The sequence below is a fragment of the Protobothrops mucrosquamatus genome, unplaced genomic scaffold (assembly GCF_001527695.2).
Source record: "Protobothrops mucrosquamatus isolate PMUCROS unplaced genomic scaffold, P.Mucros_1.0 scaffold1025, whole genome shotgun sequence".
NCBI classification, from domain to species: Eukaryota; Metazoa; Chordata; class Lepidosauria; order Squamata; family Viperidae; genus Protobothrops; species Protobothrops mucrosquamatus.
Window position 1 is genome coordinate 483,200 of NW_015387260.1, and position 26,046 is coordinate 509,245.

The window sequence follows — 26,046 nt, forward strand, 5'->3', positions numbered from 1 at the left end:
CACCCCTGAGCCCAGACTCAAGGGACCACGGTGTGGCCACCGCTGCTGTGGAGAGCTTGCAAAAATGGGAGAAGCGGATGCTCTGTTGGTCTTCTGTTATCTTTTCTATTATGTATTATTTTATTTGTGAAATACAATTGTGGCTTTCCTCCAGGAGCTCATGGGGGTATAACATAACATTCCTTCTTCCATTCTTTTTCTGCAGTGACCTTCCCTGGGATAGGTTGGATTTTTAGGTGCTATGCCAACATAATCAGTTTTAGAAACGTTTTGCATCATATCTTTAAGGGTCATGCGCGTAGGTTGGACACGATTTTGAGAATAAAGTTCATTTTTTCTCTTTCTACCCCTCCTGCCCCCCCTCCAGTTTTTCTTCACGCACATTGGTTGCAGATTGTTCCTTCCTTCTGCATTGGTTGCAGCTTGTTGAATGCACACAACCATCCATTTCTAATATGCTGCCAATTATGTATTGCTAGATGCGATATGCTTAGTTCAATACTTTAGATAGCGGTCAGGATTTTCTGAGCAAGCCAGGCATAATAATTGATTTGTGCTAAGAAGTGAGAGCTGTAAAGTGTGTTATACTGGCCAAGTTATTAAATATTCCTTCTCTCATAACATTAGAACTCATTGTTGTCCAACAGAATGGATTAATAAAGCATTCTGGACAGACAAAAATTAGTGCTTCTTTATAATTTCCGAACGGACCACGACCCAGTAGTGGTCCACAGTCAGGGGTTGCCCCCCCCCCCCCGTTACAATATATGTTCATTGATGGTCATCACCTTTGAGTGATATCCTCCAGTTTAAATGCCTTTAAAATGGTAGGCAAATTCACAATAGGTAATAGAGTTTGGCATGAAGGTGCTGTCTGGATCAGAATACATATTGTAGTAACTTTTTTATTTCTGTCACAAGGTCTACTGCAGTATTTTATGTGTAACATAAAATTACAATACGTACAGTTCAAATCACATTGTTCTCTACCACAACAGTGTATTGCATCTAGTTTTGTAAATTAAAATCTAACTGGCCTAATGATTTCAACTGACTAATACTTATGTAAATAAAAACAATTTCCAGTCTCTGCTTAGCTTCCACAAAATAGTGAAACACGATGTAATTATATTAATAGCTTACTATAATTTATGATAAGCGATAATCTTTCCCCTAGAGCTTGGCATTAAATACCATTTTAGTCCCTTTCATATAATTCCTAATTGAGGTTGTAATTGAAGGGCTACAGACAATCAGTTCACCAAAATTGACATCAGATGCATAAAAACCCAAAGGTGAGATTTCACTCTCAGTCAGCAAAATGGAGCGTGGTCCACGGATTGGGTTCTTTGAGGACGTTAATCGAGTAGCAGGAGAGCTTGCATGGACAGCTACACCACCAGGACAAGGTGATCATGTTGATAATATGACTGATTTAAGAAGCCAGTGGCAAGAAGGCATCAAAAGAGAAGTTTAAGAGAAGGAAAAACTCCATACAACCCTCACAGTGTGGTTGTAGGAACCAACAGACTGCTAGAGAAGTTCATATGCTAAATTATCAGGGCATAAGCAACAGCTTTCCAGTCCCAATGTCAGGAATCTGGTGTGTCTTTACAAGTTGAAATTATAGGCTTTGCTCACTGTCACAGTGAATCAACTCAAGTGAATTTATCACTCACTAGAACCGTCAACTTCCTGACCAAGAGTGAAGGAGGATATTACCTCCAAGACATTCTGGTGAACTTCCCACAAGTAGCTGACTGGACTCTTTGGACATAGGAAAGAAAGCTGGACCAAACGGGTTGTTGTCTTCAATCCTGGTTTTTAAGAGAGTTAGATAGTGACACATCCTAACGTTTCTGCACTCCTCATCATAATTTCTCAATCAAGTGCGTGGCTGCTTTGAATAAATACTGGGCATTTTGATTCTTCCTCTCCAAACCTGGAAATGGCAAGAGAGCAAATATAATTATCCTTACAGATAAATGGGAAGTCTCATTTTCTCTCCCCCCCCCTTCATGGACAAGGGAGCCTTAATTGTCAGCTGAAAATGCTCACCTTGACTAGAGTGAAATTAACTGTAGTTTATGTTGACATAGCTGGCGCCAGGGTGTGTATGGGAATTCAAAAGAGGAGAAAAAAACTCTGCAGTCCCACAGCTAGTGTGGTCAGAGGGGGAGGGGGAGGAGGGATTTGGATTTGCTGTATAATTGGTAGCTACAAGGGCCTACTAAAGCTAGCGCTTTGCTTCAGGGTCTTTGGGCCATTGCCACAACCTAAGTGAAGAATTTCTTGAATGGATGCTACACCCTTGTGAGTCACGTGCCTTCCCTGCAAGGCTGCAAGCATTGGGGGGGGGGGTTTCCTTAGGATTTTGCTGTTTAGCACGCCGCAACAGCATTTCAGCTCTCTTGCCGTCCTCCGAATGCTGCATCCCCAAAGGAGGAATGATATTTAAAAGGAGCTGCAAAAGTAAATCAGGAGAGAAGCCAAGTCTTGTGGAACCCAAAGCCAAGGACAGATGAGAGACGGAAAGCCTGAGAGCTGCTCTCTGTTAAGGGTTAAAAGCAGGACTTGCTAAGCAACTTTGACCCAGAGTTTTAGTTCAACTGCAGCTATGAATGAACTCTGAAAATAATAATGGAAGAGGGTTTTTTGAATAAGGAATTGAGGGGAGAAAGGAAGGGGGAGAGAGAGTGAGAAAACAACCACCCAGCAATTTGAAAAACAAAAGACTCTGAGAGAATTCTAATGCCTGCCAGCTGCAAAAATAAGGATTGAGATGGAAGAAGAGAAGAGATGGGGTGTATCAATCCTGGTGCAGTTATTGCCCCTTTCTCCATTCCAGGCCTGTTCCTATTTTAAACAGGAGCTTTATCTAGATCCATTTCTTTAAAAATAAAACAACCCTAGAAATAGTTGGGGCTTGTATTCCACAATCAGTGTTTTCTCTGGAGCAGTTCCATTAACTGTAATGGGACAAGACCTGAAAGTAAATTAGGGAAAGCAATGCAGTCTTTTAAAGGTTATTTCTGTGAAGGTTTTAGGGTTTCACAAAACAACTTAGCTAGTTTTGGGTTTTGTTTTTTATTTGTATTGCAGGTAACTCATCATGCTCTCTAGAAATTAGAGAAGCTTCTAGTTGCTTCATATTTCAGTTTGCCAACTTTAAACAAAAATGAGACAAAGAGGGTGTTTCTGGATGAAATGGGATGAAGTGTTAATTTATTTTGTGGCTATTATGTGGAGAAGTTTTAGTAACAAACAAATCCTTGGTGTTGAAGAGGCAAGATTGAACATCATTTGCAGTTTGATTTTTAAAATGCTTTTAATTTAATCTTCCTTTTGACTTAACAGTTTGCGAACGACTTTAATAATGTGCCAGAATAAAAATTATTGAAAAAGGAGAATGATTTTTTTTACAAAGCATTTCTTAAATTAGCAAATAAGAAACAGATCTTAAATATGTGTAATATGAAACTGAACTGTGCAAAGTTTTTTTTTTTTTTTAATCTGCCTAAATTTTGTAAAGCAATGCCATGTCCAGGTAGAAAAAAGTACAGGGTTTTTGCAAACTGTATACTGTATGTAAGTGTTGATCCAACTGTGGATTGGGCCAGCCCAATCCTGGATTTATTTTTCCTGGTGTAAATTAGCCAGTTACCATACAAGATGGGAAATTGCAGCCTGTTTATTCTATACAGCCACAAAGAGGTGTGCTCTCAGAACTAAATCACAAGAGTGACCCAATACACAAATTATCATAGTTTTTATACGCTTCCGAAAACAGGAACACATGATCATTGACAAACAATAGGCAACAAGCAGTACAATAAACTATTCAAAATCCCCCCCCCCTTGAGGTTTGCCTTTCCAAAAGATGGGCTTAACATTGCAGCCCCCTGTCTTTGTGTTCCTAACTGATAAATTTGACAGCTGAATATGAAAAACTTTCTGCCTAATTTTTCTGCAACAGGAAAAGGACTCAGCCTTGAATCAGCTGCTATCCTGGGTCAGGTTGATATGTGTTCTTTGATAGGGCAACTGTGTGACCCTTCCAGGAATTTGCAAGGCAAAGATGAGGAAAGGAACAGAAGTGAGCAAAATAAGTGAGCAAAATGTGGTTTCTCTAGCTAAAACCATCTGTACCAGCCCAACATAAGTTTTTATCATGCTACTACTGATAAAGAGTCAGTATAACAAATAGTTTTGTAGCATCATGCTTTTCAACCTCAGCAACTTTAAGATGTGTGAACTTCAACTCCCAGAGTTCCCCAGCCAGCATGTAGCAGAGGAAGATTAATTCATTTATTGTGACATAAGCTTTTATGGATCATAGTGCACTGAATTGGATACATTGACTCGCTGTGATTGTTTAGACATGATAGATTTGTTAAGTGGTAAAATGCTACAATATATTAACCTGATTTTGCTGCAACAGCCCAGCCTAGGATGACAAGAACTAAATTAGGTTCTTTCTCATAGTGTATCATCCGTGGGCATTTAAACAGTATTAAATCTCCTTCTTGTATAGGAAATAGGCCTTATATGCAGAAAAAAAGAAGCAAAAAGCTCCTCTGCTTATGAGTGGTTAGAATTAGGGTCTCTAAATGGATTTGATTTAGCAATACAACGGCGGTAAAGGCACAGTGGCATATCCTGTTTGGTTAAATGGAGCAAATACATTTATATGCATCTTCATTTAAATGACATCATTAAGGAAAAGTCTTCCTCTGCCTGAGATGCTGAGGGATACTCTGCCAATTAGAGCAGATCGCAGTGAAGAAGATAGGGATGAAGACAGATAGTACTGTTGTTAGTTCAAGTATAATTTTAGGTGTGTTGAGTGTCATACTTTGGTTTAGTTCTAACTATATTGTTTGGCTGCTTAAAATAAACCTTGATCAATATACTCTATGTGAATTGATTCACTTCTGATTCTTTTGCGGGAAAAATCCTCTGAATCTGGCTTAACAAGTGAAATGTGATTAAGTATACATCTCCAGTATGGAAGCATATATCAAATCGCATACAAACTGAGCAATAAATTGGTAACTGTTTGATTTATATTTTTAAATTTTAGAATCAGAACAAAACTGCTTCACAGATTTCAAAAAAGGACAAAATACCAAATTAATAATAGAGTTACAGCTTCCCAAATCAGTGTTGCTTTTTGCAATATTTCATTGAGATTTAATTTGACCTTTGGAGAAGGCAACTGTCTTTGGACGTCTACATACTAGTTTTTATGAATGACCTTTGACTGTCTATCTGTCTCTCTCACACAGAGACACAAATATTTTCTGTGCTTAAAAGTGTTAGATAATTTAGTAATAAAGTAAACATGACACACTATAGAGATATAGACAGATAGACAGATAGATTATTAGATGCGTTTTTAAAACTTACATACATATAGTTTTAAAAAACACATAGATAGATAGACAGACAGACAGATGGAAGAATAAGAAAATTTAGGAAAAATAATAAATCTCAAAGTGCCCTATAGATAAATTTGTTATAAAAGTGAAGCAAATATAAAAAGGGTAATTTCAATTAATATAGTAAATAAATAAAATAAATGATCATTAACAAATCTGAGGATTTAAGCAACAAAGCTTTCCTTTTTTCCTTTCCTTTCCTTTTGTCCCCTTTTGGAACTCCAAAAACAGTCTTGTGACTCTGACTCAAAGGATGGTTTGCAGCCAGAATCTGATTCATTTTTTTTTTCTTTAGAAGCAAAGGGCCGTTTTTCCTCTCACTCACGAACCTTCTGCTATTTGTGCTCATTCTTTGTCAAACGTATTAGTGAATTAGCAACTGGGAGGCTTGGAACATTTTTTTTAAAAAAAGAAAAGAAAAAAGAAAACAATTTTGGGCTGCTCAACCATCCTAAAAGTGCCGAGTCGCTCTTGAGTTCTGAGAGGTTGGAGCTGACAACATAACATCAGAACTTTCCAAAGAGGATGACTCAGCTAAAGCATTGACCAGATGTTAAAAGCAGGAAAAAACCCTCCACTCTCCCTACTTTTTCCCTCTGAGAGGCAGAGAACTTTGCCCTGGATCTCTCCTAGTATCTGTCTGCCTGTGGAGTTAATGCCACGCAGGGCATTAAAAGCACTTTAACTGAATGGACGAATGGGCCTCTTTTCAAGTATGTCGTACTTACTGCTTTCAAAACAGCCTTAGATCAAACCTGCTTTTCCTGAGGCCAATGTGGTTTGAACTTAAGAGTTCAGAGTTAAACGAGCAGTGGTATTCATCTACACTCACAAGTGTATTCCCTGCATTTATTATTGCAGGGAAGTTTCTCCTTAATTCCAGGTTACTTCTCTCCTTGATTAGTTTCCATCCATTGTTTCTTGTCTTGCCTTTTGATGCTTTGGAAGATAGGTTGACCCTCTGTTCTTTGTGGTAGCCCCTTAGATATTGGAACACTAGTATTATATCTCCTCTAGTCCTTCTTTTCACTAGACTAGACATACCCAATTGCTGCAACCGTTCTTCATAAGTTTTAGCCTCCAGCCCCCCTAATCATCCTTGTTGCTCTTTCTCTGGACTACGTGTCCCAACATCTTTTTTAAATTGTGACCAAAACTGGATGCAGTATTCCAAGTGTGGTCTTGCCAAGACTTTGTAAAGTGGTACTAATACTTTATGTGATCTTGATTCTATCCCTCTGTTAATGCAACTTAGGGTTATATTGACTTTTTTTGGCTGCTGTGTACACTGTTGTCTCATATTTAAGTGATTGTCCACTTGGATTCTGCCTGTTTAATGGGCCCAAATCTAGAAGAACAAAGGAACATTTCACAGAGAGAACCAGATGACCTTTTATTCAGGGTGCTTTAAAAGAAGAGACTTAGGGCTATCGTCCATGACTTTCAGAAAAGTGAAAGAATGGTTTTGTAGGTTGGGTGAAAGAATTCAGCTTTTGCACCCATTTAAAATAATATTTCCAAGAGGCTGTCATCCATTCTGCTCTTGCAGAGATCTTTTTTTTAAAAAAAGTCTATAAATGCAAGTAGTTTTTCAATTGCAAGAAGATTTTTCAGAAACTTTAATCCAATGTCTGTTCTCCCACAGCTTGAAGCCATTGTGCTAACTCAAAAGAGAGGTCAGTGAGTCTCTTTCCTACAAAAAGAAAAAAAATCCCTCTAATTGGTATTTTTTTTCATTTTTGTTTTTGCGAAATTTCTCGTAATACTGAGGAATTTGTTGGATTTTGCAATTTACAAGCTTGGGAGTTCGGCTTTTAAAAAAACAACATTTTTTTTTCTGGTAAAGTGGAAAAATTTGTTCCTTGCTGTAATGAAAAGCAAATTTTGCAACAAGTCCATTTGTGCTATGAGCAGTCACTACATAAACATGTTTGGAGGTTATCAAGGGGATGGACTTGGTCATCCCCCTCTGTCTCATGGGACAAAAACTTTTGCTGTGAAGGTTTTTGTTCCATAGTCCAAGTGAATACGTTTCCGCTTTTATGGGAATGTGGACTATAGCCAACAAGTACTGATGCCATTATGTGTTTATACAGTATAGGAAAGACAGGTCTCCTCCGTCTCCTCCTCCTCCTCCTCCTCCTCCTCCTCCTCCTCCTCCTCCTCCGTAGGCTAACATGGCCCACTTCTCTTTTCTCTTTCTCCTCTGATGCTACAGGCTAAGATGAGGCCACATTTCAACCTTGTCCCACTGTATTGTCTGTCTATCCTGCAATTGTAGCCAGGCATTAGAAAATAGTTAATGCAACTTCTTCCTTTTGTTATAGAGAAACGTTGGTATGTTGTGCATCACGAGTAAGAAAAGCCTACTCACTCTATAAAAGTTATGATAAAACAGGGTATTTCTAATGAAGCAAATCAATACCTACTAAAAGCAACGGGGGCGGGGGGATGCAAAATTCATGATCAAATGGAGTGGGGAAAAAATATTATGGTACAGGTAAACCTCAACTTGCAACCATTCATTCAGTGACCGTTCAGCAATGAAAGAAGTGACTTATGACCAGCTTTCACACTTATGACCATTGCAGCATCCCCATGATCATGTGATCAAAATTCAGGCGTTTGGCAACTGGCCTGTATTTATGACAGTTGCACTGTCCCAGGGCCGTGTGGTCGCCATTTGTAACGTTCCCACCCAGCTTCCAACAAGCTGGAATAACTTTTCTCGTTTTGGTGCCCTCTGGCTGTGATGCCTTCGGGCTTCAAATTCCTGGCTATAACTGGAGGTCACCAGCTTGGGAAAAGGTGTAAGTTGTTATAGTGCTAAAGAGATTGGATAAGGTGGAGTCATGAAAACTTATTAGGCTGATGTTCTCTCTTCAACTATCTCACAGGGTGTTCTTTGGATGAAAAATAAATTGGAAGAAGGAATGTGACATCTGTGGCCTTTAGTTTCTGGAAGGACAGATACAAACCTAATAAATAGTAATATCTAATAGGACTGTGTAGTAATCTGGATTTAACAGGAAAAGGTTATTTGGAGTGTATTTAAAGAAACTATATTTTCCCCTGGGCTTCAGGATCTCAAGAAAAGATATGTTGATTTGTGGAAGGGGCAGGGGCAACAACATACAACCCTGTCTTCTTTAGATCTGAATTCTAATCTAATTCTGGTACCTATTTCTACAGCGAATAGATCTGATCTTCTGCGAGAAGCAAAAGTGTAGGATTTCCTTTCTTGAATCCTGAGTCTCCTTTAAACAATAGAAACAATATGGACAAACCAAAAAATGCACTCCAAACAACTTTTGAAGTTGCCTGGATAACTACTTTTGCCCTGTGATTCAGACTGCAGTTTTGAATTACGCTGCAGTCAGTCCTTATAGTTCTAAAATGGGCATAACAGTTCTTATAGCGACATTCTATTTTAATGCAGAAAAAGTGGTGTTCTTTCATCCATAAAAAAATAATTCATATTAGGAAAAAAATACCTTACTTTTATACCTAGCAAACAGAGATTGGCATGCATACATGTCTCTCTGAAATATTACAAAGTTGCCAGAATGAGAAGTCATTTACAACTGGTCTAGGAAGGTTTTCATTTTATTTATCTGCAGAGACAGACACAAGCAAGCAATTGCTGTCTAACATAGAAGCTGTCTTTATTCTTTAAGGGAATTTTTGAATGATTCCATTTTGTCAAAACCACAGTTTCTTAGGAGGCAAGTATCCATTCCTTGTCTCTCAGTCTCAGATCAAATTGGAAGACAACTCTTTTTATTTATTGGATGTGCTGCTGTCAAACAGAAGCCATACACGACAATTATGACAGTTGTGTCAAACAGGGCAGTTGCTCCTTTAGGAATTATGGTTTTATGCTGGCCTTTTGTGGTTTGGGTCACCATATTTTAGCAAAGGAATGAACAATTTCTTTCTGGCTGCGGCCAGAGTAATTTGTAAGAAGGCTGCTCTCAAGAAAGAGGTGAGCTAAAAAATTGGCCAAACCAGAAAAAGGGCAAAGATTTGGGAGCAAAATAAAATAGCTAAGAATACTTAAAAAAAAAAAATAGGCCAGTTTCTCTGCCCCTCAGAAGCCTGAGTAAAATGGTATGGTATGGAACGGAATGGGAAAGAAACACAAAAAGAGGCTTTTTAATGGATTCAAATTCCATCACCAAATTCCATCATCAAATTGTCAAATTTGATGGAGCTGCACAACATAGGTAGGCATAGTGAGCAATGCATGGGTAATGGGTTGTACATTCCTCTTGTAGGATGCTACTTAAGTTTGGTGTTACTAAAGCAAATCTTAAATGTGTAATGACCCTGTATCCAATTATTAGAAGACTGCTGAATAGACTTTATTGATCATGAGATTGTTTTGCATGTTGCAGACATGATCTGTTATGCAGCCATGATCCATCACTGGAGGTTTCCAAAAATAGATTGGACAGCCATTTGTCTTGCATGGTATAAGATTCCTGTCTTGAGCAGTGGGTTAGACTAGAAGACCCCTGAGGTCCCTTCCAGCCCTATGATGTTTTATGGCTTGATAATATATGTACTGGAAGATTTCTCATACTGTACTGCCTCTCCTGATTTAGAATTATTTCCCATCTGGTTTTAAAACCCATTGCAGTATAGTTTTTGCTAATCTGCTATCCTCCACATATGTATCTCATATGAATCCTGCTCAATATGCTTCGTGTTCTGTGGTTGGGGAATTTAGAAGTTATTAAGTAATACATTTGAATAATATGTTGACTAAGGCCATAGAGCCAACAATCTAAACTGTTCTGATTCTTGTTTTAGAACAGGACTAGGCTACTTCCAAGTTGCACATGATCCCATAAATCTCATTTCTTTAGGCCACAAATCCTCTTGGGATTACAAATTAGATGAAGTTTATTGCTGTTTTCCCCCACATAAAGCAAGTAAGAAAATGCATGAATTTGGGGGTTAATTTTCTAAATACGACATCATTAAATCTCCTTAAATTCATCCAAAACATTGCGAGTAAACCAGCTCTATCCACAGGTATGAGATTATAAAATGGTTATCTTGCTTCCTGCAGCCTCAGTTTGGATGGAATTATAAAGTAACTGGGAGATCTAAAGTTTAGTAGTCAGTTAAAATATATGTAGTACATCACATCAAGGGACTAAGAATTACTGTTGAACATAGGATAAATCACTGAATGGAATTGTGCACTGCAGTAAGTTCGGTCCATGTTATGTATTTTGACTTAGGGATCCTGTCAAATTGAAATCAAGAATCTGTGCAGAGACAAACCTATATTTTGGATGTATAAGCAATTCATGTTTTGATTACAGCCTAAGACTAAAATTCTCAGCTTGGATGAAATGTACATCAGATATGAAGACAGACATTATTCTAGACATTGAAACATATTCCTACAACTTGATTGGCATTCTTTCATATAAGAGATCAGATGATTTTTCCAGCAAGAAGCAGAAAACTGTGGTATATTGTACTATTGAAAAAAAAACAGGGATAGAAACTTTATGTGTGTGTTGAAAACCTACATTATTTAATATTTTTTCATGCTCTTTGTTAGAAAGAGCATAAATATTTTATAAGTATTGGTTTTTAAATAAAATTTTATACTTCATTATTTTAAAGGGCATTTAATGTAACTGAAACTTTTTAATAAAGAAACTCATTTGATTTCATCTAAAGCATTTCTTTCCTGTGTGTTTTAAATTGCTGATTTTTAATCTCCCAATTGGACATCAAGAGGCATTACAGCAGGTGGCAGAAATAGGAATATCTTGCCTAATACATGCATTCTTACAGACCATTATTTTTACCAAATTAATTGCCTGTCTGGATGCTGAGGCTTTTATAAGCATAAATTCTTTCCTGTCTCCCTGAAATAATTTTAAAATACAGAGAAATATTAGTCAGTGAAAGATGAGGCATCCAACTCATTTTAATAGATTGCTTCAACATGAAATACCCCCGCCACGAACACCAGATTTTAGCAATATCTCTTTTGGCCTGCCAACAGCGTATTCCATGAAGTAACCAGTTGATGCCAGGAATGCAGCAAAAAGAAACCCCAATTAAAAGATGTTTTTTTTAAAAAACTGTTTTCAAGGGAGCCTAATTGAGGGCAGTAGTCAGTTCCATGGGAACAGAGCACCCCAGAAGGACAAGCCTCAGAATACCTTATTGGGAATGCAATCTTTTCAAGGGTGTTTTATTCTGGTGAACACAAAATAGGGTCTTGGGGAGTGCAACAGGGGGAGGGAAAACCAGGGTGATTCTTCAGTAGCTAAAAAACTAAACAGGGAGTTCTTTTAATGGGCCCAAGATGAAGCAGGAGTACAAGGCAGATTGAAAGGAGGAGAGGAAGAGCATGTGATTGAATTACTTAGTCTTCATCCACATCTCAATAATTTGAGTCCAGTCCACCTGGATAGTCTTTTCTCATAATATAATCTACTGGTACAGCTGGCTCTTTGAACTTCTTTGTGACTGTGAAACGGAAAAATATTTGTAATAGGTTTTCGCAGATTTCCACTCAGCAGATTTCTATAATATCAAGGATTATATAAAAAGCAACATCCCAATACGTGACTGTTTGAAATTACTAGTGGTCCTGAAAAAGGTGACAGGACTGTTTTTCACATTTATGACCATTGCAGCATCCCCATGGTCGCCTGGTCAAAATTCAGACATTTGGCAACTGGCTCATATTTATGACTGTTGCAGTGACTCAGGGTCCTGTGATCCCCTTTTGCGACCGCCTGACAAGCAAAATCAATGGGGAAGTCAGATTCACTTATAACAACCATGCAACTAACTTAACCACTTAACAGCTGTGACAAGAAAGGTTCTGAAATGGGGCAAAGCTCACTTAGCAAATGTCTCACTTAGCAACAGAAATTTTGGACTCAATTTTGGTCCTAGGTCGAGGACTACCTATACAGTTTAAAACTGGTATATTTCAGCCAAATACTAACCATAGTTAGGAAAGGAAGAATGTGGGAGACTAATTTCAGTGCTGAGCCACCTAACCCAGCTTGGAAACTCCAGTCGGAAATAGCCTGGTTTAAAAATGCTTTCTAAATATGGCCGTACTAATTCTGTGTGGGGAAACTTTGCATTTAATTAAATTAATACTCTTAAGCATCTTAAGTGTAAAGAGCATGGTGACCGAAAGTCAATTAAAAACATGTTCCATGCCCATGTTGTGTTTTTGGAAAGGGTATTTTGATGAAGACAACTGTGAGCCGAAAGATTCAGAATTAAAACATTCAAACAGAATCTTCACTCAGGACTGATTTCTGGTATCAGAACACTCCCTCACTAATCATACTCACTGGATACTTAACACTAATATGTTAGGGTAAAACCTCTTGTTAATTTGTTGGACCTCTCCACCCCAGCAGTCTGAAGTTAAAGAGCAATTGCTCATTTGCCTATTTCTGAAGATGTTTCGGTCTCGGTTTTAGAATGCTAATGACTTGGAAGTCTATGGTATAATTAATATCCATCTCTTTATCAACACACTGATATCTGAACTTGTTTCTGAGAAGAAAGCTGACCAAATATAGTTGAGATTTTTATTCGGAGAGTTTTGAGACATCTTTTTTTAATATAAATTTACTGAACGTTTTAAAAACAAGAGTAAGATAATATGAAGTAAAGTAGAATAAGAAAAGAAAAAAGAAATCAAGGAGAAAGCTAAAGTTCCAAAAGAAAAAAAAATAGCTAGAAGAAAAATAGAAAAAGAAAGAAAAAAGATATAATGAACTGGCTTCCACTCTTCTTTACAGCAGTTATAAGTACAATTGTAAGTTTACTTCCTTTTCTAAAGTTACAACATGACTTCTCTTTCTATAATCTATCCTATCCAGTGATGGGATTCAGCTGGTTCACACCACTTTGGCAGAACCGGTAGCTACTTTTTTGTTGCCCAGGCCCAGAATGGACTTCCGGAAGTGGCATCCACACAGAGAACTGGTTGTTCACATATTTGAATCCCAGCACTGATCCTATCTAATTATTAAAACCGTACATCATAAATTCATTTTTTTATTATTTTACACAAAAATTACATAAGGGATTTTGAGTTTTGAAACATCTGATGAAGGACCCAAGACTTTTCAAAAATCTGGTTTCCCAAAGAACCATCCACAATCTGAATTATTGCTTGCTAATGTGTAACATCTCTTTATTCATATGTTTGTTCATATTGCATAGATTCAAACTGCATCATTTCCAAGAGACTGGATTTCTGAACTTCTACAATAAATTTTATCTCCTCTTTCTCTTACCTCTCCTTCCTTTGTATTTTTCGATTAGATGTGGAGCAAATGGCTATCGACTGGCTTACTGGCAACTTCTACTTTGTGGATGACATTGATGACCGGATATTTGTCTGCAACAAGAGTGGGGTCACCTGTGTTACACTGCTTGACCTGGAGCTCTACAATCCTAAAGGCATTGCACTAGATCCAACAATGGGGTGAGAATCCATATATGTACTTTTAGATGAAAACTAAATTTATTTCTGCCTTTGTTTTTGTTTTTCCCCAAACCCACAGTCCCTGAATGCTTTGTTGGTCAACAATATCAAATGCGAGTTTAGTCCAAACTAAAACTTTTTGAATCCTGGATTTACTTGCAGATGAAGGGGCTTGGCTTGGTATGCCAATTGATATTTGGGTAGAGGAATAGGAAGTCAGTCTTCCCAGGGACTTCCCACCACCAACCTACACTTGAGCATTCACAAAACCTTTAAAAGGGATTCCCCCTGCATTTGCACAAAATAAAAATAAAAAAGTTTTTTAAAAAATGTGCAATTTCGTTTCAAGGTCTAACTTTTGATTACTAATATATTTGCCAACAAACTGCTAAATGTCTTGAGAGTATCTTATTCTGTATTTCTCTCTTGGCATCCTATGATCTTCATCAACAGTTCTTTGTCAGTTAATTTTTGTCAAACGAGGCAAGGCAGGTAGCTGAAAGAAAGACATTTTAATGGTGGTAGGGAATGCCTTGTCTAGAATGGGGTCTTTTTTCTCTCTTGCTAGTTTCTATGCCATAGACGGAATTGTTAACATTTGCTTTGGCATGATTAAAAATGCTTTTATTGTGATGAAGTTTTATTGTGATTTTTTCCCTTATTATTATATATTTTATGGTTTTCTTTGTTGGGTTTTGTCTCACTTAGTTTAACATGATCTGTTTGGAATATTTTAATCTGCTTTTCTGCACTAAGCAGGAAGTTGAGCTCAATGACACGGTCAGTGTCCGTTTCTATCCCTCTATGAGTCATGACCTTTGAATGTATTTCATCTGTAGGGCCAAGGAGAGAGAAAATAGGTGGATATTTAAATTCTCTCCCTCCCACTTGCGTTTTTATTGCCATTTTAAAGAAAAGTGCTGAATCGATTTAAGCAGCAATTGTTACCTGTTGATAAGCAGATAGCCACAAAATGCTCTTTTTTTTGTTTTGTGTGCAGTTCAAATGGTTGTAATGTATTCCAAACGAAATTACAGAGATCATTCTGTGCTTTTCATTTGATGAGAATCTCTCCTTTTGCTGGAGGTCTCCTAGAGCTGAATTGTTCTAGTTAGACTCTTCCATTCTTTTTTTTTTGCCTATCAGAACAGAAATAGTAGTTTCTTAGCGGTATTTTCTGCCCTCTGTTTGCAACTACCTTTTATTTCTTTTGAATATTATCCTTTCTTGTTTCTTTATACTTGCTTTGATTTTTTTTCTTCCTTTCTCCTTTTTCATTCTCTCCTTTATTTGTCGCTGTTGGGGGTTTTGAAGACCTTCCTCCATATTGCCTGAATTATGACAGTATATTTCCTCTGAGCCTTCAAAATTTTGTTTAGGAAAGAGTATTACTGAATTTTATTGTCAAACCTCCAATAAGCCTACTTGTCGTATTTGAGATAATGCTTCTGCAGTGTATTCAAAAGGGCAGAAACTGCCAAGACTTTTTTGGGGGGGGGGCAGGATGTCTGTCTGTCTGTCTGTCTGTCTGTCTGTCTGTCTGTCTATCTATCTATGGCATCTAATAGGATATCTAATTAATCTTTGGTATTGAAGTGTCAGCTTGATCTTGAGACTGTACCTGTATTATTTGCTGTTTGTTTTCATTGCTGCCATATTGGAGAGAAACGAGGCTTACTATCATTAGTGTTAAAGATATTAATCATCTTTCACTTGCAGTAGTGGCAGATATCTGTAGCTTGGGTGTAGGATGAGGGTGAAGATTCGTTCTCCGAGCTTATTGGTTGGTGTCTGAATGTTTTGTTACCAGGCTAGGTTTCTTTCACTTCTCCCAAATGTAACACAGAACACTGCCATATCAGGCAGATCAGCCCTATAAATAAGATCTCATCTTGGACTCTGACATTGATGGCACTGGCTCCAGGTCACACCTCTCACCCAGCTGCTGTGCTTGGACTGTATGTCCAAGAGTGGCCTGTGGAAGGAGAAAAATCAGGAACTGACTGTGTCCATATAAGCCACCACTCTGTATTGTCCCGTCTTCTCTTCACTCCCAAAAGAGCATAGAGCAGGTCATAGGGAATAGACACAGCCTAATTGGTTTTGTTGCTTTGGTATGGTCGTGTACATATTTTATTAACCTATTTATGACATTTCAGTGTGGTTCATTTCATGCCCATTGTAAAAGTGGTCATAAAATTGGGTCCAGTCATGTAGTGACCCTCTTGGTGACTGATATTCCAGTCCCAATTGTGATCATAAGGGCTACCTACCTCAAATGGGGTAGGTCCACTATTTTGCAGTTTATGCACATTGTTTACAGCAGGGGTCCCCAACCCCTGGTCCGTGGACCAGTACCGGGCCGCGGCGTGCCAGCAATCGGCCTGCACAACAAGCAAAGCCCCATCTGTGGGATGCAGGCAGCACACAAAACCACGCTCCCTCTGGTCCATGGAACCGGTCCCTGGTGCCCAAAAGGTTGGGGACCTCTGGTTTACAGGGTTACTGATTGGAGGACAAACCATCATCTAGGCCTCCCAGCTCCAAAAGAATGTGAAATCTGTATTATGTTGAATACAATTATTGTGCCTTCCTCTGTCAAATTAATTATTGTGGAAGCCTGGATAAAGAAGGCAAAAAATTGGATGGATTGGAAAAAATCTCCTCTCCTCTGTGCGAATGTTATTTCTTCATCTGATGAATGATCAGATGTTCTACCTACTGCCTTTTCTGTGGGGAAAGGTGGCTTCTTTTTATCCTCACGTACTTGAAGAGGAGTTCAACAGTGGGAGTTTTCCATAGCAAAGCACTGTGGGTGACTATGCAGATGTACCATAGGAAATTTGGCAGTAAAAATGGTAATAACATTGATTGGTAGTCACAGTGATATTTCTGGGAGCCCTGCTTGGGTCCTTCTGGACTTCTCCTTGAATCTGAAGCCAGACCTAGATCTTCCATTTGAACAGAAAATTGTTTTGGGCTGAATCTTGTAGCTATGGTGCTTTACTGTGTTGTCTTTGGCGTTCCTGGCCGTAGTTTTGGCCATTCACCACCAGATTAAGTGGTGGCAGACTTCCCTGGTTCTACCTGAGAACGTGGTAGTGGCTTGCTGAGTTCTATCTGTAATCATGAGGGCTACTTTTCCACCCAGAAGGATGCAACTGACTACCTCTCTCTTCAGACAAATCCTGACTTTGCCCGGGAAGAGAGGCTTAAGCGCGGTTCTCCAAGGCTCATGCAGTGGGAGCATCTGTTTTCAATATCTCAATATTTCACTGGGCTGAAGGGAGATGGGGTTCCTTTCCTTAGGAAATCTGTACATCACGCTATCCAAAATAATAGCCTGCCATTAAAAAGAGATCAGACTAGCTCGCAATGGTGACCACTGCAGATATTTACACAAATATTGTTCTAAGGCTTCAGTTTACATTAAGAAATTAATGTTTTCAATTTCAGATGTTGTATTACATTGGATTATACTACTCATATTGTATAGTACTTATATATACAGTATGCTGCCCAGAGTCCAGTGAATGAATGAGTGATCCAATGAAGATCCTTCTTATCAGTGTCCATTCATGAATATCCTAATTCTAGTCAATCGTTTGAGTCAGCAGAACAGTTTAATAAACGGGAGACTGAACAAGGCCATTGTTCACAGTCTATTTTGAGAGTGAGAATACTGTAGTCTTATTTTGCCATCCTAGTCAGCTCTCAATAGATAGATTTTGCAGGAGAGTAGGAATGGCCACAGTCCAAAGTTTGGAGCTGGAAAACGTTCAGTTTAGCAGTTTTTGGCAGTCCAGTCTTCAAATGATTGCTTTTAAAGAAGAAGAAGAAGTCAAAAGCTACATTGCAGTTGCATATTTTATCATTTGTTACCCAACAACAGTAATATTTCTATGCTAGGGTTCCGGTGACATAGAAATATAACAACAACAACAACAACAACAACAACAACAACAACAATATAAAGTTGGAAGGGACCTTGGAGGTCATCTAGTCCAACCCCCTGCTCAGGCAGGAAACCCTATACCATTTCAGACAAATGGCTGTCCAGTCTCTTCTTAAAAACTTCCAGTGTTGGAGCATTCACCACTTCTGGAGGCAGGTTGTTCCACTGGTTAATTGTTCTAACTGTTAGGAAGTTTCTCCTTAGTTCTAGGTTGCTTCTCTCCTTGTTTAGTTTCCATCAGTTGCTTCTTGTCCTGCCTTCAGGAGCTTTGGAGAATAGCTTGACTCCCTCTTCTTTGTGGCAGCCCCTGAGATATTAGGTATGTTTAATAAGTAAATAAAACATTTATCTCACCTAAAATGTTTCTAGTTTCTTTCAACAAATGCAATATTCAGATCTCGTTTAGGAGGGTAGATTTAATTATTTTCACATTGGATAGTGAAACCTATGTATAGGTAGGTATTTCATTGCACAAACTATGAAAAGAATACGACGATACATAGAAAACATCCCAGAAAGAACGGAAGGACTGTTACAGTCACACAGCGTGTCACCTTAGCATGCAAACCAGCGAAATCTTAAGGAAACCCAAAAGCCAGTTATATTGTGTAGGAGGGTACTGCTGCTGAGATGAATTTGCTAATTAGTAAACTACTAAGAAAATATTTTGAAAAACTCTTATCTCTGAGATTATGTAGGAGACATCTTCCTATTCTGAACAGACCCAGACATCTGCGTCCCCCCACCTTTCCTCTCTCATCTTTAAGATAGCATTGTGGTTAGTATCCAAAACCTCCTCATTACCTAGGAGGCCAGGATAACTCCTGCCTTGTCTAGCAAGTGGCAGCTTCTGGCGACTATACGGTGGCCTGTCTGGAGCTTCAGTCTGTTTATCCCATACAGCATGGAGCTTCCAACACTGGAGCAAGCCCCGCCAACTTTCAAGGACGCTTTGATGCATTTGGAAAGATACCAGCACAATTTAAATGTATTTGCTATCTTCCCTGCCTAGAGGAATTTTCAACCTTTGGAATGATTTGTTTTTCAAGTTTGCTTTTTAAAAGAGTTTGATTTCAACAGACTTGTTTACTTTCCAGCTATAGCTATTGATCTTCACCTGGAATACCTCTATTTTCTCAATTCTCATAGTTTTTAAAAAAAACCATTCTGAAGGGCATACTACATCTTTTGATAGTGACTCTAATCCCTTCCTGGAGTTTATTTTTGATCTTATTTATGTTAACGATCAAACCTTATGTATTAACGATCAAACCTCTACCATCTTGTGTCCTTCATTTATTGGAAAACAATCTTTTGGTTGTTATTACACCCACAGGGCTACACGTTATGTGCTATAAGGACAGAGCCATCTCATATGATTTTCCAAAAAGGGAAGTGTATAGGGAAAATGGGATACACAGCTGTGTAATTTATTCCCTTGCCCCCAAGGTATTACAGAATAATCACTGCTCCCAGCTTAATTTATCAAGATCTGCCTTGCCTCAAGACTAATAGATAAAAATGTGAAATAACCAATATCACGGGTTAATGAATATATAACACATCCTGGAGCAAATTACAGTATAAATTATAGTTATCTTAATAGTTTTGCTTTCCAAAATATTTTTTCTTCCTTGCTACAGAAAGAATAGTGGCAAACGTATTGCAGCTACATGGCTCATGTCAAAATTGAGATTGTCAGTGATAAGTTAAAAACTTGTGATGGACAGAATGAGAATGCTTTAGCAAGTCTTTCACCAACTGAAATTGCAAAAATGAGAATTTGTGTTCATTTGAAATTTGGGGTTATTATATTCAGAGCATTCAAATAGGCCTATTCACACCTTGTGCTTCAGCCAGGCTGCTAATATCAGTTAATTTTATTTAAGTCATGTTCGGCAGAGGTGTAAATTACAAAATTCAAACCGTGAAGCTGCACCACACAGGATATGAATTACAGTTTAATAGATGCAAATTGGGATTTCCTCAGTGGTTTTCAAGTCAAGATCATGTCCAGGTAGAAACCTAAATATACCTAAATACATTTTTTTTATGCTTGACCATTTCTCCAAAATCATCACTTTCTCCTTTGAATAATTAATTTAAGTGCTTGTCAATGCCAAATTTATCTGGTAAGCAGCTGCTACAAAACAGCAAGTGTTTCTTTTGCTTAATGTCCCTTTCTGAATGATCACGCAATTAGAAATCTTAGCTGAAATAATTAATTAGCAGAGTTATAGATGTTTCAAAGGGAATAGTAATTTTGTATTCTGAAAACAGTGATAATTTCCAATTTAAATCATCAGTTGGTGAGTGATAGAGTTGGTGGATTATAGGGCTTATCTTTAATGTACTTCACAACATCCAGGGGATTGGATGGAGAAAACTTCTGATTCTATGTTCTTCCTAAATCTACATCTGTCCCAAAAAATCAATTGCTACAGGATACTTGATAGGTGGTCACCTGTCTTTTGCTTAAAAGTCTGTTAAGACGAATCTGCCATCTCAATAGCCTTCTATTCTCATGTAGCCCATTTTATTCAGAATTGTCTCTAATAATATATAGGAAATTCCATTGGCCAAAGAAATATATGGCTGCATTCCAGCATTTGGAAGCTGTTCCTGCATAATCTCTGTGGCCAGAGGTTTAATAAGGAGTGTTTCTTGCATATTGAATGCAGGGATCAATTGCATTTGACCCTTGTATTTATTGGCAAATGGAATCACTATGGTCAGCTCTTTGCCTTTGGTGACATGTTAATGGAAAGAGGAAGGAGGTAATAGGGAAACATTTGAATGTTGACTCATACTTGGTGCAATTGAAAATGTTGATGTGACATAGAAAGTGTGGCACATTATTGTATGGGTGGCTGGATATTTGAAGAGCTGGTGTGTGTGTGTGTGTGTGTGTGTGTGTGTGTGTGTGAGAGAGAGAGAGAGAGAGAGAGAGAGAGAGAGAGAGAGAGAGGGAGAGAGAGAACAGAAAAGTCATCTTGCACAAGAAGTATTAGTCATTATTAAGTCTCTCAATCAACTCAAGGTTGTTTGTAGCTGATACTAACTTGAATACATCTAGGGAGGGATTGCCCATTCTTTGTGCCAGAATGTTGCAGTACTATGTACATACAAGCACCCACACAGGATGTTCATCTACAGCCAAAGGTTAATTGATGATATCTTTTTATGTCCATGGAAAAGTTTCTGCATCATGACTTCATTTGTTTGGTTCTCCCACTTACCTGTTTCTGCTTCTGTTTAGCAGTACTCTGTGATGGAGACCTGCACTTTTCCTTGCACATAAAGCTACCATACTTCCTTCAGATTTGTTCTGAAGACTCAGTTAACATCAATTCTCTCATGAATTTCCATCTCACCTTAAACAGCATTTCCACTAGCCTGTGGCACTTTCTAAACTAATCCTGAAAATCTCATTAATCTTTAGTCTGCTTTGCATTTGTCTGCATAAATTAGGCTGTCATAAGCCAGCTCTCTGCTAAAGGAACAACAGCACCACTTCTATGGCCTGTGCAATACTCACTGCCAGGATTGGTCCTGCCATAAGGCAGAATAAGACCAGTATCTCCGGCACTACAATACAATTCTTGGTTACATCAATTGTTATGAATTCATTATTACTATATTTTTACTCCTTCCCTCAGTGCTTTCCCCCCCTCTGTACTCTGATGATCTAGAAACATCTTTTATTATGCAGGTATACTTTTGAGAACCAGTTTGAAGATGGGTGGTGATAATGGTGCAAATGGTTTAGGGAATGTATTTAACTATCACATTACAATTTCTCCAATTCAAATCCTGATTGTCTGGATTTTTTTTTACTTCTCTTATTAGCCCATAAGGTATGGTTGGTTTTTTTTTGTCCATAGGTGCCTTGTCCAGCCATATATGGTTAGGGCTCAAACATATTTATTCACAAATAGATTCTTTCAATTCAGCTATGGCCTTCTTCTTGATAGAAGAAGTGTACGCCATTGTATATGAAAGGGCAAGGGAGGACAGGAGGAAGAGAGAATAATGAGGGCGATGGGAAAGACATTCAGAATAATTGCATTTTGATGCATTTCTTCAGTATTTTATTATGCTAAATGCGAGGTCCACATCTACATGGTTGTAATTATCTGCCTTCTGAGATTTTGTTCTCAAAGACATTGTCATTCTTGCTTTAACACAACTCGTGTATGCCTATATATTTGCAGCATTCTGTTTCAGTCTTATTGTTCTGTGGATACTTAATATTCAAGAGGCCCCCTTCTGAATTTGCTGGGTTTTTTTTTCCAGTTGCAGCCTAAAAGATAGCACTATTTGGAAATGGCCTCATGTACCCACCATTGACTGCCATCTAGTGTTTATTTTGTCTTTTTCTCTCTTAACTCATTTGTTGCTACAAACACCCTTCTTTGAATGTGTTCCTAAATTTTAGTCATGGGGAGACAAAGGGTAGCTACTTTTTACTTTTCCCTGGCTGTTGGCTATAGCAATTTCATTTTAATTGTTGCTTATGGAAGCTGGATGGCTTGCCTTCTGGAGTGGATCAACCAAAATGTCCTGTTCTACTTTCCTTTCTTCGCTGACAATCTTCCCAGCCAACTCCCAAATGCTAAAAGCATGACCTGACACATCTGCTGATAATGAAATTCATGGAGCTTGCTCCCCAATAGAGGAGTGCAGGATTGCAGCCTGTAGAACAGAGAAGCAAGGCAATTGGTCTCTGGATAAGGTTGTAATCTCAGCAGCTAGAAATACAACCCCACTGGATTCAATAGGACTTCTTATCCAGTTGGAACATATGATTTGGGCTGCTTAGATTTTTAAACTACAAAGCAATAAGGATGAGTTTATTATAAGGACTTCACACCCAACTGCAGACAAGCTTTAAAAAAATCAGTATGTAACTTGCTTTCTCTGCATATAAAGAGTATTTGCATATTAAATATGAAAAATTGGTTTAACAAAATGCAGTTTAATCTATTTTTAATTCTTCAGTAGCTGAAGGCGGCTGGAGCTATAGCATTTTCCCCCCTTCCAAAGCCTTAGCTCTACCACCTGAGTGGATAATTCTCTGATAATTCCCTGACTTCCGTGAAGCCTTGTACAAAGAAGCTCTGTCCCACCAGTAATTAAAAAACACGAATACACAAGCGTATTATTTAAGCGCCCACCCTGCTGCCTCCAGATATTTTGGCATACAGGTCCTAGAATTACGAGCCAGCATAAATTTTGGCTGCAGTCCCTGGACATTGTAAGGCCAACCCATCTAAGGGACATGACGTTGGAGAAGTCTGCTCTAAAAGTACTAGCTGGAAGAAAATTCTTGCCCTGGCAGCCCTTAGGGAATATGCATATGCTCCAGATATGACTTGAAGGATCATGGCCCACTGGTAGAAAGTATAGCTTTGAAGTCAGTTCTCCTTTTCAGCTGTGTCCTATCTGCCTTTAATCAAAAAGTCCAACCGAGTACTGTAGAGTTCCAATTCACACAGGAAGCCCAGCAGTGCATTTTAGATATGCTTCCATAGAAATGGAAGTGCACGGGACTTTTTTGTTTTTCTGTGTTTAATTAAAGACTTTGCAATCCAGAGATTTCATGGGTGGTTTAATTAAAGCCTGCGTATTGTAAACCTCACACAATTTACCTCATGATGTTCACATCTGAGGAAAAACGGAAGTTCTTCCCAGTATGTGTGAAATAACACCATTCAGAATAGAATTCTGCTTCTGTACTATTAAGTGGGAATTTAGATAATTTCCATCCTCAGCATTTGCCTTATAGAGTTGTTCAGATTTCCTCTCTTTAGATAGATGCCAGCCCGTATCCCAGTTTCCGTTTATTTTAAACCTGTTTGCATGCTTAGTGGTTCACACACACACATATACGCACCCCAAAGAGAGGGGTGAAAACTACTGTAGATGTTAGGTCTGAAAACAGAGTCGAGAATGAATGTGTTACTATATGCATAAATTAAGAAAACACACACACACACACACCCCAAATGTTACTGCTACTGCTTAGGAACAATGTATACATTCGACCAGAGTTTGGAGAAAAGCAGAATGTCAGAGTTCTAGCAGATGGAGAAGAACCAAAGAATAGGCAAGAATCCATTCTCTATATATTTATTTGTAGGAGTTTTTAAAATTTATTTAACTTATATAACACTTTCAATTGTTTAATTTTGGTGGGGGTTTTTTTGGGGGGGGGAGGCTTTAGTCTGTGAAAAAGGAGGGAGAGATACAGAGAAACAAGAAATAAAAGCTGAGTTGCACATGTATTACTGTTGCTTATAGAAAATAAACCAGCTTCAGTTTGAAACTGCACATTGGACTTTGACGCACCAAGATATTATCAGTTCCCATTACATCTATTCAGAGATAGTTTATATGCAGACACATATTTTCCACATGTATATAGTGGCAATGTCAAAAGATCCTACCTCACCCCTGGCAAGAAAGACTTGGAGTCGATCAGTTCACAGGTGGTTTTCAGTTTACTGAGAGGAATCTTCATCATGCAGTTCAAAAAAACAATGCTTTCAAAGTCCGCGCTGGGAGCAACTGCCTCCCAGCGCTGTTTATACACATAGGCAATAAACCCCACCCCCACCCCTCTAGCCAGCATCCAGCTATGCGTCCCTCAAAGGGCTACCGGCACCGCCCAGTAGCCTCTTCTTTTCGGGTTTCATGGCCTTGTCCCATCCAGCTCCAGACTCAGCCAGCTCCAGACCTTATCTTCGGCTCCCAGCCAGCTACAAGGCATTTGCTTTGCCTGTAGCCTGTTCGGTATGTGTCCCGTCGTCGCAGCTCTTCTGGCGCTCCCCAGCCGACCAACAACCCGGCAGCTGCTCCGCGGGCCAGGGAATGCCGCCAGGACTATCAGCTGCTCCACGGCCCAGGGAATGCCGCCGGAGCTTCCAGCTGCTCCGCGACCGAGGGAAACGCCGCCGGAACTCTCAGCTGGTATGCGGCCGCCTATCAGCTGTTTGGCGACCAGGAGTGCTGGCAGCTGGAAGCGGGTGGCCTCATCGGTGCTGGCTGCCGTTGGTGTCTTCCGCCCTGCGCGCCGTCCTCGCCCTCCCCCCACCTGTCTTATGTCGAGCCTGGAGGGCTTGACAGGCAATCCCTAGCATTCATATATGTATATTTTTATGGTTTTATAAATGATTTCATTAATAAAACTAGTTATATAATACTACTGCTAGTCCCCCTTATTTATTTTATGCATCTCCTTTACTTTTCATTTATGTTTGGAGAGCATCTCATGTCTTTCCTCCTTGCCTTTTAGGAAGCTTTTCTTCACTGATTATGGACAGATACCAAAGGTGGAACGCTGTGATATGGATGGACAGAACCGTACAAAACTGGTGGACACCAAAATTGTCTTCCCCCATGGTATCACCTTGGACTTGGTCAATCGGCTTGTTTATTGGGCTGATGCTTACCTTGACTACATTGAAGTTGTGGACTATGAAGGAAAAAATCGACATACAATCATCCAGGGCACTTTGGTGAGTGCAGTTTGGATCAGGGGACATGGATCTTGTGGAATATGACACTCTTATGTGTAGCTCTTGAGCTACCTGATACATTCCTCTCTTTGGGAATCATATCATTGGCAGGACTTCAAGTTGTATTGGGTATGCAGTCCCAATGTTGTGGCGTAACTATAGCCTGATGAGTAGGATTCTGAAGAAATAGATATAAAACAAAAGAAGTGTTTTCCAAATGTTTTGTGATACGGCTTTTACGGTCCCTCATCATGCTGTCTTAGTTTGATGGGGATGGTCCAAAGCTAATGGACCAAGATTGTTGGTCTTGATATTGAGGCTATAGGCCAGTGGTGGCGAACCTATGGCACGGGTGCCAAAGGCAGCACTCAGAGCCCTCTCTGTGGACACGCGCGCCATCGCCCCAGTCCTAGGCCTTCAGCTGGATTTTATAAAATCTTTTCGCTTTAGGCCTCCGCCGCCATGTGTAAAAAAAAAAAAAGGTTCAATCAATCAGTCAATTTCAACTTCTTGCAGAGAAAAAAAAGATCTTGCAAAGTTGGAATTGATTGATTGAACTTTTTAGTCCCACCCAATCTGCTGTTACCACCGCAGCCACGCCCAGCCAATAGGCCACACCCACCCGGCACC

The 26,046-nt window shown here is 39.0% G+C and overlaps 1 protein-coding gene across 1 annotated transcript in view; it reads left to right on the forward strand.

The window, feature by feature from the left end:
• The window catches only part of LRP1 (LDL receptor related protein 1), a 313,597-nt gene that overhangs the window by 147,543 nt on the left and 140,008 nt on the right, over positions 1-26,046 (forward strand). The window contains exons 8-9 of the mRNA XM_015819951.1: positions 13,779-13,941; positions 25,194-25,416. Coding sequence (XP_015675437.1) covers positions 13,779-13,941; positions 25,194-25,416 — 386 coding nt within the window. The remainder of the gene's footprint in view (positions 1-13,778; positions 13,942-25,193; positions 25,417-26,046) is intronic.